This window comes from Heterocephalus glaber, unplaced genomic scaffold (genome assembly GCF_053883595.1).
Source record: "Heterocephalus glaber isolate CG9 unplaced genomic scaffold, H.glaber_assembly_v1.0 deba00000470, whole genome shotgun sequence".
Classification (NCBI taxonomy): domain Eukaryota; kingdom Metazoa; phylum Chordata; class Mammalia; order Rodentia; family Bathyergidae; genus Heterocephalus; species Heterocephalus glaber.
Genome location: NW_028258145.1, coordinates 12,559,301 through 12,580,615, shown reverse-complemented (window position 1 = coordinate 12,580,615; position 21,315 = coordinate 12,559,301). Strand labels below are relative to the sequence as shown.

Genomic DNA, 21,315 nt, shown 5'->3' with positions numbered 1-21,315 from the left:
ACTTCATCTTTTTATACTTACTGAGGCTTGTTTTATGACCTACCACATAATCTATATCAGAAATGTTCCATGTACATTTGAGAAGAATATGCATTCTGTTGCTGTCCAATAGAATATTCTATAGATATTTGTTTGTTCTGGTTGGTTTAGTGTGTTTGTTTTTTTTGTTTTTCCCATACAAGGGATCGAACTCTGGACCTTGTACCTGCAAGGTAGGTGGGGGGCCACTGAGCTAAATCCCCAGGCCTGGTTTAAAGTGTTTTGTTTCCTTATTTCCTTATCTGCCTTGTTCTACCCATTATTGAAGTTGGAGTACTGATAGTTCCAACTATTGTTGAGTTGTCCACTTCTCCCTTCATGTCAGTTTTTGCTTTACATATCTTGCACTCTTTTGCTAGATGCATGTTTATCCTGACAGATTCTCTTACTTTTTGTTATAAAATGTCTTTGTAGTGGCAATTTTTTTTCTTAAAGCCTGTTTTGTTGAATATTAGTGCAATCACTCCAGCTCCCTTTGAGTTACTATTTGCATGATATATATTTTCACATCCTTTTACTATCAACTTATTTGTGTTTCGTTTTGTTTTTTGTGGTACTGGGGCTGAACCCAGGGCCTTTGCTCTGAGTTACATCCCTAGCTCTTTTTATTTTTAGATAGGGTCTCACTAAATTGCCCAGGCAAAATCAATCTTATGATCCTCCTGTCTCAGCCTCCCAAGGGCTAGGATTATAGGTATGTGCAACCACTCCTGGCTCTTCTCTGTGTTTTTAAAAATCTAAAACAGGCCTCTTTTAGATAGAATATAGTTGGATAGTGTTTTATTTTAATTTTTGAATATGGGTCTATGTAGTCTAGGCTGGCCTTGAACTTGTGATTCTCTTGCCACACCCGAGTGCTGGGATTACAGGTGTGTGCCACCATGGCTCACTATCTTCTATGTTCTTAGGAATATATCTAAAATTTTTTAAACCGCCTATGGATATCTCTTTCTCTTGAAGTTTTTTGGTGTCTCGTCTGTTCCAATGATTACAGGTAGCTCAGAAAGTTGAGATGTAGGATGATTGCTGCTATCATTTTTGACAAGTGCACCCAGGAAAAACAGTTGCTTACTCTGGGAAAACTCTGAGTCCCACCAAAGAAAAACAAACCCTAAGATTGGGGATTTAACAGAAGTATCAAAAAGGTGAGATAATGACAGGTCTGTGTTAACTGGGCTTTGGAGGCACTCCAATCCTATTTTGTAACCTATAATGGTTGCTAGGCAGCTGGACTTCACCATAGTTTTGAGGCTGTTGGTTTCCAAGGCTACCATGGAGCTGGGGAGAGAGGATGGGAACAGTGCAAGTTAAAATGTCAGAAACTGCTTTTCTTACCGAGATGCAAACATTTTTCTTGAATAAGTGTTTTTTAGATTGCTGCAAGCCTTTGGTTAATGTACAACTTCTCTGGTGCTCTGTTCCTTTTATGGCAGATGGGATATTCCCACTGAGGACACTCACATGATGTCCTCTTATGTGAATTTTAAAAAAGGAAACTTGTGCCACAAAGTATCCCATCATTTCCCTTACTTTTAGGGATACTTGAGGGAAAACATCTTTAAATATTACTGGATTTCTGGGACCAGGAGAACTTCAGGTTCTTTAAGAAAGGGCTGCTGCTGTCAGCAAATGGATAACTTCTGAGAGATCCTCCAGTGTCTTTGAAACTGCTCCTAAGGAGCTGCCTGAGTGGGCTGAACTATGCTCAACCCTGTGCTTTGCCCACACACTCTCTGCTGAGTCCAGTGGAGTGTATCCCATCACGTCTGACATGTATTTGGAGTGGGGTGCCTAAACCAGGGGTTTGACATGGAAGAACCCTCCTCTGTGCCAGAAGGGTACTTAGGGGTGGAAGCAGGCCCTACAGGCAGGCAACACAAGAAGAGTTCAAAGCATGCAGCCTTGGGCTGGGGATTTAGCTCAGTGGTTTCGAAGCCTGCCTAGCAAGCTCAAGGACCTGAGTTTGATCCCGGTACCAAAAAAAAAAAAAGCATGCAGCCTCACAGCACAGGAAGTTACACATGAATGACATTTTCCATAAATGAAGCCCTTCTACCTACTGAGACTAAGTGCCTGAGGTGTGAGATTTATAGGTATTTGGCCCCAGTGCTTAGCAAGGCCGTCCCAGTTGTCTGGGTAATTATGGAAGCTGCCTAATAGTTTGAAGCACATGAAACTCCTTCACAACCAAGGTCTCACATCATCATCTGCACCATGATTCAGAGAATACCCAAGAGGTGGGAAACAATGGACCAGAGTTTGGCAACTGAAATTGTTTCAATGTTTCACCTTAGAGTAGTTCATTCCTTCTGAGGGATAAGCTTATCTAAGGAACAACTTCCTGGGGTCAGAAAACTATGGCCACACTGGCTTATTTTTTGTACAGCCTATGAGTTTAGAATATTTTTATACTTTTTTTTTTTTGGTACCAGGGATCGAACTCCTTGTGCTTGCGAGGCAGGCGTCAGAACCACTGAGCTAAATCCCTGGCTATTTTTATACTTTTTAAGAGATATGGAAAAAACAAAGACCCTAAATAGCTAATAAAACCCTAGATATTTACTATATGGCTTCTTCCAGGCAAAGTCTGCCTACCTCTAGGTAATGGTACCAAGGATTTAACCAATAGGACAGTCAACATATACAATAAGATAATAGAACCAAAGGGGGCAAAAACACTTGAAATAACATTACTTTAATGCTCCAAGCATTTTAAACATTCACAAAATTGCCTTATTTCAGAAACAATTTCTTCATAGGTACAGAGTCTATGTCCAGGATCAGAGTCATGTACATCGCTGAATTTCCTCTACAGCACCCACATGCTACATGCGATCTGCTATGGCATCTTGTGTTCCTTAGTAGCAAACCCTCTGCCACCCCCGAAACACGACTGGCTCCACCCCTGTCGACACAACTGCAACTGTTCATGAAAACACTTTGTAGCTTTACTGACCCTGTGGGTTCTGTGGATCCCAGCACATTTCCAGTACTCCCAATTCCAGTACTCCCAGATGTTCCATGTGCCTGGGCATGACCCTGGGGAGCTTGCAAAACATCATGTCAGCTGGGACATAAACTGGCACCTGCTCTGCCCCATCATACAAACACTGAGGCACTTAAATGTTCTTGGAAAAATGCAGTTTATAATTAACGAAGGAGTTACGTGTGAGGGAAAGGGCTTTTCTCTCATAACTAATTACAACTTTAACACATATTTAGATTTATAAATCCATGTCTGTTTACATTTGCTGTCAAGACTTCATAAACTATATGTTAAGCATATCTGAGTTTCCAAACACTGTGATGAGAAGCAAACAAGAGAACCTGCTTAGACAATACTGGCTTGTACCATGAATACAGATGTCAACATCTGGGTGTTCTTAAAGAAATGCCTGTTTCCAAAAAGAATTCTTTTAAAACCCTTAAGCCTTATAGGATTCTTCCAAGGTAATAATGCATTTCTTTCTTCCTCTCGAGGCAGTAATTCAAGGCATCTCAAGACACTGCTGCTGCCTGAGTTTGTGGTTTAATTGGCCAGGGCTGGGAGGAGAGTGAAGATGTAGGCACCAACATTTTAAAAAAAAGTTTTATAGATGTTTGTAGCATGTAGTCAGCATGGCACTAAAGGCTCTTGAGTTTTCCTACTCTCATCTATCCTCACAAAAAGCCCTTGAGGTAGTCCCTAGTCAGGCAACAATCTTCCATGAGATAAGAAACTAAGGCACAGAGAGGTCAGGGGGCTCCTCTGATACTGTGCAGTCAAATAACAGAGCCAAGACTAGAATCAACATCTCCAAATAAGTAACACCTCTTCTCCCAGCAACCAGCAGTGCTCACTCGGACCAACCCTATGACACTGGGGAGTCAGGCAAGACCAACTGTGTCCAGGGCACCATGGAAGGGTATGGGACAGTTCTGAGCCAACCTTCCCACACAATTGGAAATTAATGCATTATAGATATGCTTTATACATGTACATGCTGGGAACCATGTGAGGAATGAACTGTAACTTTTCTTAAAGCCATGCCTCACTCACATATATGCAATGGATTCAGGTTTCTTACAAAATCTATCAGGATTCATAGACTTTCTAACACCTGAATTCTGAGCTCTATCACTGTATGAGCTGGAAAACTCTGAAATGTTCCCATAATTTGGGTCCAAAAGCACACAGAAACCTCCAGTTTTTCTCCATCACCAGCCCACCTAGACCTTCCAAGAACCCCGACCCCTTACTTCCTAAATGGATGTGCATCTTGCTGTGAAGGGATCACATCTCACTCCATTCTTAAGAGTTCCCACACACTCACCTGTCAGCTGTGCTGGACCTCCAGGATTGACTTACCACTGGATCTTATTTTACCCTTGGTGCAAACTTTATTCTCCATATTTCAGGTAACCAGTGGGACTTTTTATATCCCCAATTCCCATGAGCACCAACTCCTTTGGGACCTTTATCACTTCACTATAACACCTTTATATCCAATCACCCATCACTGTCTCTAGCACATAATTTCTATAATTATTCCTTTTTCACCAGAAGCTTCCACATCTCATCATATCTGAGGAGGTAATGCTTCTCTTCTTTTGTAAGTCTCACCTGACTGCAGGATCTGCCAAGCAGAAATGAATACTGGAGCACACATATGCAGCAAGAAGGAGTACACCATGTCCTGGGGAGGAGTACAGTTTCCTGTGTCTGCTGCTATAATTTCCAGGACACTCTAAGAAAAGCCTAATTACTTAGTTCACTCTGAAGACAAAAAACATCTTCCCACTGCTAGTGATGTGGCCTCCTGAGAAGCCTACAAAATATTAGTTGATCCAGTACTTAGAAACCACATCTTTGTTGTACACCTTTTTGTGACTTACAAGAAGCTGTGTGGAGCTCTGAAATCACTTCTTTCCCATCTAAGCAGGACATACACTTATTCAAAGAGCCTCTCTCCTGAGGCCTACAGGCACAAGCAGACTCAGAATCCTTCCTAGAATGGAACCTGCCCCTCCAGCTCTTAGAGAAGGTGCTTGAAGCACAGGGAGATCAAAAGGAGAAGCCACCTGTGTCATGGCCATCTGGGAAGATACGGGGCGTGGAATTCTACCTTTCTAACGCTCAGGATTTTATAAATTTAAAAAAATTGAAGGAAAGGGAACTTTGCAGATCTGCAGTTAGCATTCTGATTAAAACAAAAATAACTGATAATCATCATATTTCAAAGCCCCGCCATGACCACACACATCCAACCTATTAAGTAAAGCAAGATACTGTAGATGCTGTATGATTTTTCCTCTGTCATGCTTATTTGAGGCTTACAAGTTTGGCAGACTTGTTGCTTTGTTTCTAAAACATGCAGAGAATAGACCGAGAGAGAGCAGTGGGTACTGTTTGGGCCCAATCCAGAGGACTCCCACATCACCAGAAAGGTGACAGAGAGCAGCCTTCATTGAGAAGCTGACACACGGAACAAAACTAAGACTGTTGGTGCATGCTTGTCCAGAGTTTAGGGGGACAGAGTGTCATGGAGGGGATGAGCAGGGGACACACAGGCAACCTCCAAAGTGCTCTAACATCCAGTCCATGTCCCAGAAAGCAGCTGGGCACAGAGCTAAGGCACTAAGGCTCCAGTAGGTGGCTGGAAAGAGCAGCGGTACCGGTGGTCTGCCACACTTGGGGAGGACAGGCTCTGCTTCCAATGCCATCTAAGCAGAAAGAGACTTCCCAAGGGTGAGAACACACAGGAAACCAAATCCCTGCTTTCACCCCACGGATGAACATTCTGCTCCCTGCTCAGAGACATGTGCCTCAGTTTCCTCAATTGCAACTGCACTGCTGAGAGCTCCACAGGGCAGCTCCCTCAGCAGCCAGCTCTGGGAGTTGCTTCCTCTTCTCCTGCTCTCTTCTGTCCCATCGTTCAAGTTGCCTCTCTTTCCCATCTCAGCTTGATAAGGAGCAGTCTGGTCATTTCGCCTTGCCATGGACCAGGACCCGGTACATTTCCCAAGGCAGCTCTGAGTGCCCCGTCGGTCACAGCTTGATGAACGCAGCTGACTGTGGCTGCTGCTCCACATCTGGGGGTGGGAAGACACTGGATATGGCTAAGTCCACGATGCCCTGGCACAGTTCTGCATAGAGCTTCCTGAAATGTGTTTTTAAAAATGTCAGTGAGGGAGGTCATCAACGTGCAAGAAAAAATCAAGTTTTATTTTAAACCAAGATCTGCCTCATGAATTCCATCTCATGATCACCTTTATACACTTGGTTTCCATGGCTTATAGAAGTACTGCAGGAGGCACTGCATGCAGATAAAGCATTTTCTCACAAATATTTATAAAAGGCCATACTAGACAACTCCTGCTGCAGCTGGCAGGGATGTCAGGCAATTTCAACAGCATATAAGAGCCACTTGCCTGTATGTGAGTGTGTGTGGAGGGGCAGGCACAAGCCAGGTAAAGAACCAATTTGCTATGGTCAAGGGAACACTGGGGAAGATTCCACAGGATCGACAGCCAAGCTGGGTCCAGAAGATAAAGAGAAGTTAGACAGGAAAAGGATAGCAGCATAGAAAAGAGGAAGGGGGGGGGACCCTGACTCTGTGTGTGTGTGTGTGTGTGTGTGTGTGTGTGTGTGTGTGTGTACGCGCACATGCTTCGTGAATGATGGGGGAAGGGAGAAGAGGGCAGCGTGAATGGAGGAGTGGCACGAACCAAGGAGTAAGAACTCTGGGTACCTGAAGAAGTGACAGTTGCCAGCAGAATGGTGTAATGTAGACCACATTAGGCCCCAAAGCAGAGGGCCCAGATATCTGGACTTCCTCCACAGGCAATGGGCCCACCACAGTGGACAAGCCAAAGAAGAAAACCTCCCTCTGGTCACTTCAGAGAGCTCTGAGGCCTCTATCTCCTACTTACCCCCATAGGAGTCCCTGGGGCAGCAGCCTAGGCCCTGGAGCCAGGCTCCTCAGGACTGACTCTAACCCAGGGAAAAGCCAGATGAGCCTCTGGGCCAGATGTGCCCACCATACAACTTGCTCAGGACATGTTTAGAATCCCAGTGGCTCAAACCAAGGGCAGGAGCCAAGCGAGGCAGTCTAGGGCAGAGACTAAGCTAATTTTCATAAGATGCTGTATTCCAATCTCCACCAGTTAGAAAATCCTCACAGGCTTATTCCCATCAAATTGCTGCAATGCAAGCCCTTCCCTTTGGCCTCCCATCATAGAACCTCTTACTCACTTCTGGCCCCTGGGCTAATGTTTCTCTGTCTCAACCTGCTGTAGAGCCCTCAGCAAAGGAAAAGTGCATGAAAAGTCCATGCTTCTATTTTTCTTTTTGGGAAGTCCTAAGTACCAGCTAACCTTCATCTCTCCTGCTATAGTCTGTTCTTTCCTCTCTCTCTTTTCCCCACCTCCTAGCCCCCCACCTCTGTCTATACAAATCAAGTCCCATTTCAACAATTTAGCATGCCCCAACTACTCAATCTCTCACTTCTGAAGACATAGGGCCCTGGAGGTGCACAGGGAAAGAGGATAATTATTAAACTTGGGACTCAGTAAGTCACCAAGAGCCAGAAGCTGTCAAAATATGCCATGTTCAGTATTTCATGATGTTTGTCATAAACCACCTCTGGACGTAGCTTCCACAGGGAATGCTGGGAGGAGGAAAGGATATAAAGCAGCTTCAACATGGTCAAGCTAACTCATGTCTTAGGCATTTCTGATGAAGGAGGACACCTGACACCCCTTCCCATTTCCATAAAACAAAATGGATGTCAGTATTTGAGTGTACAAAAACATGGAAATTGCAGGTCATGAATAGACTTCTCTAACTATGCCATTATCTCACCATCCCTACCAACTCCCTTTCTTTCTTCTCCTTTAGGAAACAAGTAAAAAGGCATTTGAAAGTTACCTCCTTCAGCATGAGAATGAGACAGCACAACCCTACCTGCCTTGAATCTCTGAGGGTAGCTTGTAGCCTCCAGGCCCTCCTCAGTATAAGCCCCCAACTCCCACCTCAGGGACCTCTCCACACAAAATCATGAACCTAACAGACAGATGTTTCTTCCTCTGTTGCAGAAGTTGAAGTACACTATGATTCATAATATAATGAATTGGGAAATGTCTGTCTCTTTCCTTAAGTGGGCTTCCATGGGGACACTAGTGCCTATGCAGACTCTGAGCAAAGGGAATCTAGCTGACATTGAGGGGCTGTGTGGAACCAGGGAGACGGAGTCTAAAGAAGACTCAGCACAGGTGTGCCATTGTGCATTTCTATCACTAGAGGCCTGGGTTGGGCTCTGGAATAATCAGCTCTACCTGACTGGCTCCTAGAGAGTTCTTCAGTGAGAGAGGTGAGTTTCTGCAGGAATGCATGGCACGCTTGTGGGGAAAGGACATTGAAGCTGTGAATCTAATAGTTATTCCTCCATCCTCCTCTTTGCCTGGTGGGCTTTCATTGCAGGTATGGGATGAAAGATGCAGGCCCACCCTTGGGCCAAAGCCTGTAGGGCCCCAACACAAACAGCACTAAGGCAGGAAAACTGGGCCCCTGAATACAGGCTCTGTTCAAGAGGGCATAGCTTGCCCAGAGCCAAGCACAGGGATAGGTGCCCAGATGCTGCACCTCTCTCTGAACACCCTCCTCATTCCCTTTGGGACCTGACCCTCTTCCCTCTCCTCATAGTGCTAGCCCCACTGTGTCTACAATGCCACCTCAGGCCACCTCCTGACCCTAACGTCACTGTCTCTGCCACTCTCAGGATCCTCCTCACTGAGCTGGACATGAGAGGGTCTCTCTGGCAGTTACTAGTTTTGTTTGAGACTCCCATGGCATCTGCCATCCACCTGAACACTGATCACCACATGGGGACATGGGAAAGGAGATGACCCCACTGAGCTCCCATGCCCGCCAGGGTTCTTGCAAAGGACTCCTATCACCATGACAGCCTTCCCAACAGCACTCAAAAGATCTACCCTTCAGTCAGACTCTGCCAAGTGCACAACCAATTCCCACTTGTTAGACACAATGGCATTTGGACTTACTGAGCACAAGCTGGGGCGCCATTGACCTCAATGAGCCAGACCTTCAGCTCCTTGTCCACCATGAAGTCGAAGCCAAAGAGCTGGAAGCTCTGGTAAGGGAGGTACCTGGTGCTGATGGCCGGCTCCACACTCATGAGGCAGCTCCTGTGGGGCACAGGAGGACAATTCACTGAGGATGGGGTGGTAGAGGTGGAGGAAGCACAAGAGGTATGCCTGGAAGATTTGATGTCAAGTGTATATAAAAATGGTTGCAATTTAATTCTTTTTTTAAAAAATTATCACCAAGAGAAAGCTACTTATCAAGCAGTTTGTTAGGAACGCATGCAACCACTCACATTCTTCCAGACAAAGGCTGCTGTCCCTGTCCCAGGCCCTAGGGAGCACAGCATGGAGTCACTGCAGAGTGACACAAATGCAGAGTCCTCCAATGGAGGAAGCAGGGGCTGCTGCCACATTTCTTTATAACAAAGAATGCTGGTCCTATTAGTTTCTTTCACTAGCTCTAGTTCTACTTCCAAGCTGTTGCTAATTAAAAGATTTAAGAAGTATACATATTAAAATCAACTATTGAAATATAGTTACTTACTAGCAACTACTGGTGAAAAAATTGGAAGATTTTAGTAACAGACAAAAGGTTGAAAGTAAATGTCAGAAACCCAATGAATAAGTACATGAGGTCTGAAGTCAGGCCAGAACCGTGGACAAGTTTTTTAACCTTCCTAAATGAAACTTTGATTTCCTTTCCTAAAGAGTTAGGGGTACAAATGGTGGCTACGCGTAGTGTTGACAATGTTCACTGAGATAATTATGTAAGGTACTTGGCATAACTCCTGGCATCAAGGAGTGTTTCACAAATGTTCCTCTTATGACAAAAGCACATTTCATAAATTCACTATTAATGATACTAATCACAAATCTATTATTTATGAATAACGAATAACTGTTATCTAGTACAAATACCCCAGAACCACAAGCCATTTCTGTTTCATGAAGACTTTCCCTGCTTTTTCATGATGAGCAGAATGTTTCTTACTAAAGGTGTTCTGATGACTCAGATTACCAGAGATAACTGTCCATCTATACAGCTGTATATTTAAAAGGAAAAAGAAACAGGAAACTGCCTACACATAACCAACTCAAAGATGTATCCTTACAGGTAGGTTTGGCTCTTGATTTCCCTCCAAAAGAAAACATTTGTAAAGATATGTTTAAATCTTTAAAAGTAATCTTGGACAGAGTCCAAATTTCTTATCCCATTCTTCTATAAACCACAATGGCAAGGCACACATTTGTTTTTTCTCAGTGCTGGGGATTGAACCAAGGAGGACTGATTAACCTACAGACCTACATCCCCGGCCCTTTTTGTTTTGTTTTGAGCCAGGGTCTCACTAAATTGCCTAAGCTGGCCTCAAACTTGTGATCCTCTTGCCTCAGCCTGCCAAGTAGCACTACCCCACCCACCACACATTCTAATAGTGCCTATAATCCTAGCTATTCAGAAGGCTTAGGCAAGTGGATCATTTGACCTCAGGAGTTCAAGGCCAGCTTGAACAATTTAGTGATTTAGTGAGACCCTGTCTCAAAATGAAAAATACAAACAGCTGGGGATGTAGCTCAGTGCATAGCCTCTGGGTTCAATCTTCAGTACTGCCCCCGCTCCAAACCCACAAAAACTCTACATATGAGAGAATACCCTTAAGTATGTTTTAATTAAAATGTCCTTTAAGCCAGGAATGGTGGCATATGCTTGGAATTTCAGCACTCTTAGCACTCGGGAGGCTGAGGCAGGAGGATTGCAAGTTCAAGGCCAGCTTGGGCTACATAGCAAGTTGGAGGCTGTCCTGGACTACACAGTGAGACCCTGTTTCAAAAATTAAAAAAGAGGTAGGTGTGGTGGTGCACACCTGTGATCCCAGCATTCCAAAAGCTGAGGCAGGAGGATCTCTGTGAGTTCAAGGCCAGCCTGGGCTAAATAGTGAGTTCAAGGCAAGTCTGAATTAAAAGGGAAACTCCGTCTCAAAAAAACAAAAAGAAAGAAAGAGAAGGGAGGAGGAGAGCAGGAAAACCTTTAATATATAATTAAGATGCAATTAAGAAAAGTTTAAGAGAGAGAGAGACCAAGAAAAGAAAGGGATAAAAAGTGAAAGCAGCATCATGCTCTGACACATAAACGAAAAACCATGACTAGAACAACACTGAATATCATTTTCTATCTACTGAAAATGCAAGATAAATAATTCAGTGTAGAGGACTTTCTTCCTCTTCAGAGACTTCAACAGAACATCTTTGTTGGCTGTGGGGAGTCAGGGGGAGGCTGGCAGGATAAGAGGGAAGACCGAGTGCTGTGAGGGTCATTTACAGCTCCAGAGGAGCAACCTCTCCTGCGCTGGCCAGACAGGGGGCAGGGGTGAGGCGCGCTTCCTACAGACCAGTCACCTAACCACTTCACTGGGTATCATCTGGGCCATCAACAATCACCAAGAAAAGGACTCCAAGTCCTGAGTGGTGCTACTGGACTCCACGTAAGAACACATTAGAGAAGAAGTCTTGATCACTGTGACACAGTGCCAACAACACAGGGAATACACAGACTAGCGGAAAACATAGAGTCCCAGGGACAGCACCTCTCATGGTCGGATTAATAACAAGGGTCCCCACAGTGCTGTGGGCAGGGACAGTCTCCCGCACAAATGGTCTTGGGCCAATGACATATCCTTGTGGAGCAACATGATATTTGACATATAATAATGCCATACAGATTATAGGTCTAAACTATGGGAAATAAAACCCAGATGTTCATCAGGTGTGAGATAAGCTTTGGAATGTTCACATGATGGAGTATTACACAGCCATATAAAGGACAAATAAATGACTGCTCTGTGCAGCATGATGAATGAATGCTACACATAATGTCAAAAAAAAGCTGACCAGAAAACAGGAACTGTGGTATAATTCCATTTGCTTAATGATGAAAAGTAAAGAGGAATCTATACTGATAAAAGTCAAAGAGTAGCTGTCTTTGACAGAAAGAAACATATTTTGAGAGGGCTCAAATGAGTCTTCAGGGTACTGTGACTTTTTTTTCAGTGGTGGTACAGGGCCTTTACATTGAACTACATCCACAGCCCTTTTTATTTTTTATTTTGAGGCAAGTTTTCACTAATTTGCTAAGCTGGCCAGGCTGGCCTTGAATTTGGGATTCTCTTGCCTCAGTCTCTCTAGAGTACTGGGATTACTGGCATGTATCTCCACACACCTGACTGTCAATATTTTATATCTTGAGTTGCATCATAGTCAAGTAAGTGCATGTATAATGAAAACTCACTAAACTGTACACTATGCATTTTATACTTATTTTAAACTTCTCAGTAGGGGTGGTGCCACATGCCCATAATCCCAGCATTCTGGGAGGCTGAAAATCAATAAAACCAAAAGCTGATTGTTAAAAAATATTTTAATAGATCGGGGATTTAGCTCAGTGGTTTCGCCGCCTGCTGCACAAGTGCAAGGACCTGAGTTCGATCCCCGGTACAAAAAAAAAAAATTTTTTTTAATAACCCATAGCCAATCTACCCAAGAAAAACAGAAAGAAAATACAAATTTTGACACCAGAAAAGAAAGAAGTGACCTCATTACAAATCCAACAGATACTAAAATGAAAATAAAGGAATATCACAAATAATTTTTGCCCACAAATTAGACAATTTAAGTGGAACAATTCCTTGAAAGGCATAAACAAAGCTCCTTCAAGAAGAAACACATGAAACAGAAAAGGGACAATTAAGTTACCTTATTATATGCTTGATTTGTTGTAAGATACTAGCTTCCAAGGTAATGTTCAAAGCACTCATTAGGTACTGATTGAACTCCTCGAAGAACATTTCATTCCCTTCCTCATACTTTCCATAGTTCTTTGAGTACTCCTTTTGAATGCAGTGATTGGTCAAATGGCAGGTCTTGTCTTGGAAATCATCCACATGATATGGTTCTGAAGCAGTTCGGAGAACACCCTCTCTATAGAGGTAGATATTATACTGATGGTCCACCAAGACCCAGCTTCTGCAATTCAATGAAAACACCGTTCTGCTTAGGTTTCTGTAATCTCTCTCTCAAATTTTTTTTTTTTTTTTTTTTTGGTACCGGGGATCGAACTTGGGTCCTTGTGCTTGCACAGCAGGCAGCGAAACCACTGAGCTAAATCTCCGGCCATCTCTCAAATATTTTGAGGAATGGGGAGGCAAGGGAAACAAAGGAAGAAGGTTCTAAAATTATATCCAGCAAACTCTGAGTTAACCAAAATAGGGGATTATCACTATAAAGAAGCAAACAAAACATTTCACCATAAATGACAAGGAGACTTAAATCAATTAAAAAAAACCCCCAGCATTTTGAAGAGATTGGATGGGTTTTGGGGTTAACCTATAAAACCTCCATTGGCTATGTTTGTGCTTTCATATCTTAAGAGGAAGAATGTTCGTCTTAAAGCCATCTGACACAGGACCGATGTTGAAGAAGCAGTAATTCATTATGAGTGATATCAAGTTATTCTGAATGAGATCAAGGAGACAACAATTCTCAATGAGCAAATGGAAGCAAGGGCAAAGGCAAGCAGGGAAGAGGGCTGGCTAGCTGTAGAAAGCACCACACAACCTCTTTCTCCATGGCAGCCCTTTGGCTCAGAAACTTAACATGCAGAAACTTTAGGTATATTCATGAAATTCATAAAAAGTAGAACACAAAAAACAAAGTGAGCACAGATCATTTGGCTGGGTCACACAACATGTTACATCTGAACTATATGCTCTATGTACAACTCTCAGCTTCTTCCATCAGCAAGCCCCATTCATGTACATTCTCCCTGTGGAGCCACAAGTTATTTTCATAAGTCATTTAATTGCATTTTATCTTCATATATGTGTGTGTGTATATGTATATATACACACGCGCATATATATACATACTCATATGCATACATACATACATATGCATAAAAAGGATAGATAATATTAGTAAAATTTTCCAGAAAGCAGAAAGAATAAAATAAAAACAGGAAGTTGGGGACAAAAGTGCAGTTCCACTCAGCTCCACTCAATTTTGGTAAGTTATGAAACTGGCAAATACTTTTTCACATTTATATCCCACTTATTACCGCCTCCTATTACATACTTTTCAGATGAACAAAGACAAAAGCCACAGACAGGGAAGTTACCGAATGTCAAACTTGCGGTGCCCTGGCTCCAGAAGCAGAGGGTGCTCAAGGTATTTCTGGATCACATGCACCTGGCCCTGGTTGTCTATGAAATCCAGAAGCTCTGACGCCTCTGAGGAGATGAGGATGCCTTCGCCTAACAGAACAAAAACAAAACAGAAGTAGTCCAGTTCATTCCACAGGAAAAGCTGTCTACAAAGCCAGAAAGGGAACACAGAAGGCCCACAAAACAAAACAAAACACCCACAGGAGGCTCTCAGTTACCCGCTCACTCTTCTTTCTCCTTCTCTGCCCCTGTGCAATGACTCACACTCTCCCCTCTCCCTACAGCTGCACCCAGGGTATCCAACTGACTCTTTCTCTGCAATAGGAACACTAGCTTAGTGAGCTGCAACCATGAAATGTTAGTTGTACTGGCATTCAAAGAGACTAAGCACTTTAACTAAATGTCATCCTATCGGTCACTGGCTAAATAAATAATAAACAATAAAGACTATATTGCCCATGACCAATGAATCCATTTCTAACACTGTACCTTACAGAAATATCAGGAATGTTAGGGAATAAAAACAAATAGGTTCTTTGCAGCATCTTAACAGAAAAAAATTACATATGTTCAAAGTTTCCACTAACTTTAAATAACTGGAACCAAGATCCACTTGACTGAGATGTAACACATCATAAAGTTCACCCTTTTAAAGTGTATAATTCAATGGTTTGATGTATATTCCTGAGTTTTCCAACCAATGGTACAATCTAATTTTAGAACATTCTCATCATCCCCTCCAGAAAGCTCTGTACCCTTTACTAGTCACACCTCACACCCTGTTCGCTTCAGTCTCTGCCAACTACTAATCTACTTTCTGTCTCTAAGCATTGCCTCTTCTGGACATTTCATATAATCACATCATATAGTACATGGCCATTGTGTATGGCTAATTTCACTAGCATAAAGTTTTCAAAGTTCATTCATGTTGTTGCATGTACTGATACTTTACTCCTTTTTATGGTTGAATAGTATTCCATTGTATGGCTATACCACAGTTTTATTAATTCATTATTTGGACATCTGAGTTGTTTGTACTGTTGTCTGATTCTTCGGAATAATGCTATACAGATTCACATACAAGTCTTTGTGGGGACATATGTTTTTAATTCAATGCTGTTGTGATCTTGATTGGAATTACGTTAAACTACAGACCAGTATGAGGTAGGTTGACATCTCTCCTCTTTTGAGTTCTGCAATACATGAACATGGTATATTCATCCATTTTTCAAAGGTGCTCTTTGACCTCTTTCATGATCATTTTGTAAGTTTCAGCATTCAGAGCTTGTACATATTTTGTTAAGTTTATACCTAAGCATCTCATTTTCTCTGAGGTGACTGTAAATGCTACTGTTTTAACCACTTTCCAGTTTACCCCAAGCATCACTCAGGCAGTGTGTTTGTTTATGTACTATGTCAAGCACTGCTTGGGCAGGTGTTATTTTAGCCAGTCAATTCTTGAAGTGAATAAATTTGATAAAATTGTCATTTTTATTTTTTCCGTTATATTATCTTATAAAAATTAATGAAAAATATGCAATTTTTGGTCATCCTGTACTTAAATAATTGGACTGCTAAGTGGTTAATTTTGGTTTCCACATGTCATTGTTTTGGGGTTTTTTTGGTACCAGAAATTGATCTCAGGACTTGAGTTGTACTTGAGAGGCAGGCGTGGTGCCACTGAGCTAAATCTCAGGCTAAATATGTCATTGTTAATATACAGAAATGCAGTTTTTGTGTGTTATCTCATAACCTGTAATACTGTGGAGCTCACATTTCAGTTGTGAGCCACTTTCACTTATGCTTTGGACTTATAGCTTATCTCAAACCTAGGTCTCACACTTTCAGCGCAAGTGAATTCAATTTAGTTTGTTAATTTAAGGATCTATTTTTCCTTAAAATCAACCTCTTTCTCATCCACCCTTGTTTGTGCCATTTGTTCCACCACTTGGTTAGGCTCTTGAACAAGAAACCGCACTGGAAAAGCTCCCTTCTTTTTTCCTACATACAACTCATTTTGTTTCCTATTCCCTAGGAACCACACTCAGATATTCTGGTTACTCTTTATTTCCAGTTGCCAATTCTTAAATTCAGACTTTAAATCTCTCCTCCTCTGCACCACCTTGCACCAACTTTTAGAATGATCATCCTAAAGCTCTACTTTCCTCTAATGTCCTAAAACTACCTCCATCACCTACTGAGGCCTTGCTCTACCTCACCTAACTTCCTTCCCTCCCCTATGTGCCAACCTTATTTTCCTTATGTAAATTATTTCTTATTGAAAAACAATATACCTAATGCTAGTAGGCTGCAAAAATAATGGGGGAAAGTAAAGAGACAGATATATTTCTATAGCTCTAAAAAACTATTATCATTTAAACATGTAACATTAAAGGGAAATGGAAAAGTTAAGCATAGTCTTATTTCCTGACATAACTGTTTTAATTTTTGCATATTAGCAAACCCTGTTTCAATCACAGGAAATTCATTGCATATTCTTTTTTTCACTTTTATATAGTTATTTTTCTGTTTTTTATATTAACTTCACAATTATGTTAATGGCTGAAAACATCCTATTGTGTGGAAGTCAAAAAAGTTATACATTACTACTTGCTGGACAATGGGGTTGTTTCTAAATAATTTATGCTACTACAGAAAATGTAGTAACTGTCTTTGTTGTAAATCACTCATTTCTTTTAAATATTTACTTGTAGTAAATTCCCAGGAGTGAGACTACTGAGCCAAATGATACTAGTTCTCTATGACTCTCGTGTGTCACTGTATTGCTTTTTCAAAAGGTTGTGAATGTCACTAGGAGTGCAGTTCCCAACAAACAGCAACATCACTAGTGCTTTTTGTTTTCTTATTTTGTAGCTGTACAATGAGAGATAAAATCAAATTTATTTAGTAAGTTTTGGTCTCTGTGTAGCATGTTTCCGTGGGTTTGTTAACAGTGTTTCTTTTATCATTTGTTTGTTCATATCCTCACTCACTAAACATGGAGAAATTATGAAGGAATTTTGGAGGGGAATCCTTCAGAAACTTCAAGTAACCACCTTTTTAATCGCCCTTGCCCCAGTTCCCTTTTGAACTTCTAGTGTTTCTGGAAATAGAAGCATCATTAGCCTTCTTTCTGACTAGACCATGGGTCCACGAAGGCACACATTGTGTCTGTCTCTTTTATTCCTGTATCTCCAACATTCATTCATCACTCACTCATTCAACACATACAATGAACCTTTGCCAGCTGCTGGACTGGCATGGGGGAGACCATGCTGGGCACAAATGTGACACGGTCTGGCTGTGCTTCAACAAGATCTGTCTATTGCATTGTTTAAACTCTGGAGAACAGCCCAGAGGAGGACAGGGAGCAGCACCACAGGTGAAAGATAAAGGTGGCTCAGGTCACAGATGGGTGGCAGAGGTAGGACCCTGTGGCTGATACTGGGTATCATTTGAAGACTCAGCCAATTATACCAAGCATTTGTTTAACAAGAATAAAAGTCACTCACTCATCCTATTGGTTTCTTTTTTTTTTATATATATTAAATTCTTTTATTGGTACATTGTAGGTATACAACACAATTACATTTCTCATTGGCAATTGTACCTTTACATAATGCATCTTGGTTCTTATTTTTTTCCCATTCCTAGCCCTCCCTTCACGCCCTCCACCCTTCCCTATTTACAAAGACTTTATTTCCATTTTTTCCATTTCTCATCATTCGTCCTTTCCCTTCTTTCCTTTCCCCTGCCCCTCCCACCTATTGGTTTCTTTTTGTAGTTCCCAAACAAAGCTAATATATATCACTTATCTCAACTCTTAAAGCAACAATTCTTTATTTGACATTTTCTTTTCTGTTTATGTTTCCCCACTGCTTGGTATCCCTCTACGTCTTGTCTTGATGAGGGTCAGGGATCAGAGTCAACAAAAAGGCCATTCTGACACCAAGCTCAAATCCACAAGAGGAAATCTAGAACACCACAGATGTCCATTTCCTTTTCCAATTCTCCTATTTACTACTGAAACAAAACTAGGGGACAGTACTTAAGAAAAGGTCACAGGAGGGGAAAGAGAAGTAGGTGAGGTACCTGGCTTGTGGCAAAAGTCCAACTCTCCCACTTTCAGGAGATCTCAGGTGATGCCCTCCTGTCTCATGGTTGGTGGAAAAGAAGGTGAGGTCTACTGGACCAGGGATAGAAATGAGGACCAATGGCCAGATGGTCTTCCAAGGCAATAAAAGAAGAAGTAAGTTCAAAATGGAATAGTTTTAAAAAGAGCATACGATGGTAGTTATAGAGAGAGATTGCTTATGTGCTCATTACTTTGGGGACTGCCTCTATTTTAGGCTTGAGTTATTATAAACTTCACCCCTTCTATGCAATCATTCAACACATATTTACTGAGTGCCTATAAGGAGGACACATACACAAACAAGTCTGTGTTTATATGGAGCTTACAGTACAACTGGAGAAAGAGATTTAGTTAAGAAGGAAAAATAAAGCAGGGTCAAGGGACAGAAAGCAATGGCATAGAGGCTATCTTAGAGTACAAAAGCCTTCTCCTACAGGGCAACATCTGCACTGAGAACCCATGTAAGCAAATTCCAGGGAGAGACAAATTTAGAGTATCTGAGGGACATAAAGCAGTCAGTCTGTGGCTACAGCACAGTGAGCAGGGCCAAGAATAGAAGGAGATGAGATCAAGGATATGAGGAAATGTCCAACTGGGTAGGCTACATCAGGAATCTGCGGTTATTCTAATCGCATGAGGAAACCAGCTGGTAAGCAGTAGGCAGGAAGTAACATGATCAGATTTAGGTTTTTAAGACATCACTCTGTCTGGGAGGAGAACTCTGGCTGAGAGCAGGCTCTTTAATTACACAGACTAGAGGGAATGGTGGCTTTGATTTAAAATAGGAGCAGTGGAAACAGCAAGATAAGAGTCTAATTCAAGAGTATATTGTTAAAGTAATGCTAGAAAGAATTGTTAATGCATTAGGCATAGACTGTAAAGAGCTGTCAAAGATGTTGGGGCTTCAGAGTCTGGGTAAATAGTGGGATCATATACTAAAAAGGAAGAATGAAAGAGGAGCAGGCTGAGGTGGGCAAAGTTGGGAGGAAATGAAGAGAAGTATATCAGACACATTAGGTTTAGATGTCTCTTACAGATAGAGAGGCTGCTCTTGGACCTACAGCTTATATGAAAGAATCAGAGTTCAAAGGAGACAAACATTCAGAAGGCATCACTACATAGTGGGACATTTAACACATGCTCTCTACCTCCAATGTTTCAGAACAGAATAAAGCCACTCATCTAAGTACATCATTAAAAATCTAATGTGCCACTTAACAAAGCTCAACAGAAGCCTACAGGGCACAGAGAAGACGATAGCAATGCCAACTCACCTTTGGCACCAGCTGATGACTTTGCAATCCAAATGTTGCCTTCTCCATCCTCTTTCTTTTTGTTATAAGAAGCCAGGAAGAATTCTCTTTCATCTGTCCTTGAGTTACTGACTTGTGGCTGGATTCCATTCTGCGCTGGAGCAACTGGGGTCTTTAGATTAGTTGGATAAATCACATACGACTCTGGGAACCATGTACAGGACTCAGCCAGTTCCGGGCTTGTCTTGATTAGCCTGGTAGATGACAGAGAGTCAGTGTCCCTTCTTAGTACTGTATGTTCTGTCACATTATTCAGAGAGGTGACTGCTTTCCCTGAGAGCTTCTCAAGGAGATAAAACATGGCCCAATTTCCTCTTCACCTCTCTATTTGCTCTTGGCCTCTCTGGACAGATCTCTAACACACTAAGGTGCTTATTGCCTAGAACTTCAGCTCTCTAAGAAAACAACTCAACAATCCTCAGTCAACACCTTTTCAACAAATATGTTGCAGCTGAGCCAGACCCACACTAAAAAATGAAGTAGAAAGCAGAGGAAAGTACTTGAATATCTAGATGAACTCTATCTTGGCCCAACTCTCTGGGGAAGAAAAGAATACTTGAGAATCTGAATTATTCAAAGACTATTTTTAGACTTCATTTCTTGCTTTTAGCTCAGCCTGACAGAATAAAGAAGGAATTTTTCCAATGGGACATAGGCACCAGTGGCCCTAATGAAACTGACCTCCTGCTCCCAAAATAACAAAACAGAATGGAAGTTAAAGTTAGGCCCTGAGCAAGGCACTGAACAAACACACGGCTTCTTACTGCATCTACTCTCATCTACTCTGCAATCAGACCCCAGAGCTGGAGGTACTGGAATCCCATTTTGAAAATGAGGAACTAGGTCACCAAGAAGTAAACTTTCCAGATCATAAAGGGAGCAAGTACCAACCGGGACACAAGCTCTGGACTCCCAAGTACTAACTCTGAACTTCCCCTTACCCCAGGGATCAGAGCCAAGAGGGCATCTACCAAAGGCAACTTCTTCCCTAAGCTGCAGTCTCTCTTCTGCCTAGAACAGAACTCATGATAAGCCTGTATTAAGATTCATCTATGAAATTCAGACTGTGGGCAAACAACATAAATTATGAAAAGAAAATTTAAATTAAGATTTAAAATAAAGTCATTTAGAAGTTAAAGGAAATCAATTTTGAAAGTTGCTTCAACCCAAAGGAAAAAAACTACAAATAAATAAAGTTCTAATTCAGTGTTCAACTCTGTACCTACATTGCCTATATGGGGGTCACTAGTCACATGCAGATACAGACCCTTTGAAATGTGACTAGTGTGACTCAGGAAATGAATTGTAAATTGTATTTAATTTTAATTTAAAGACTAATGCATTGTGAAATATTTTTCTATTAAGCACTTTTCTGATCTGGCAGGATATTTTACTTTGTTGTTGTATTGTTGTGTGCATGTCAGGCCCATGTGTCATTTCTAGTATCACACACGAACACATCACTGTTCTATTCAGGGACAATACATTGATTCAGACAATACAGTGTCTGTGCATAGATAAAACATTATCA

At 41.8% G+C, this 21,315-nt stretch overlaps 1 protein-coding gene across 1 annotated transcript in view; it reads right to left on the bottom strand.

Moving 5' to 3' along the window:
• Positions 1-2,718: 2,718 nt before the first annotated feature.
• Ttl (tubulin tyrosine ligase) overlaps positions 2,719-21,315 on the bottom strand; it is a 34,555-nt gene continuing 15,958 nt past the window's right edge. Inside the window, exons 3-7 of the mRNA XM_004844522.3 lie at positions 19,746-19,978; positions 14,291-14,426; positions 12,871-13,140; positions 9,082-9,225; positions 2,719-6,179 (exon numbers count right to left, since the gene is read on the bottom strand). Coding sequence (XP_004844579.1) covers positions 6,068-6,179; positions 9,082-9,225; positions 12,871-13,140; positions 14,291-14,426; positions 19,746-19,978 — 895 coding nt within the window. The 3' untranslated portion in view covers positions 2,719-6,067. The remainder of the gene's footprint in view (positions 6,180-9,081; positions 9,226-12,870; positions 13,141-14,290; positions 14,427-19,745; positions 19,979-21,315) is intronic.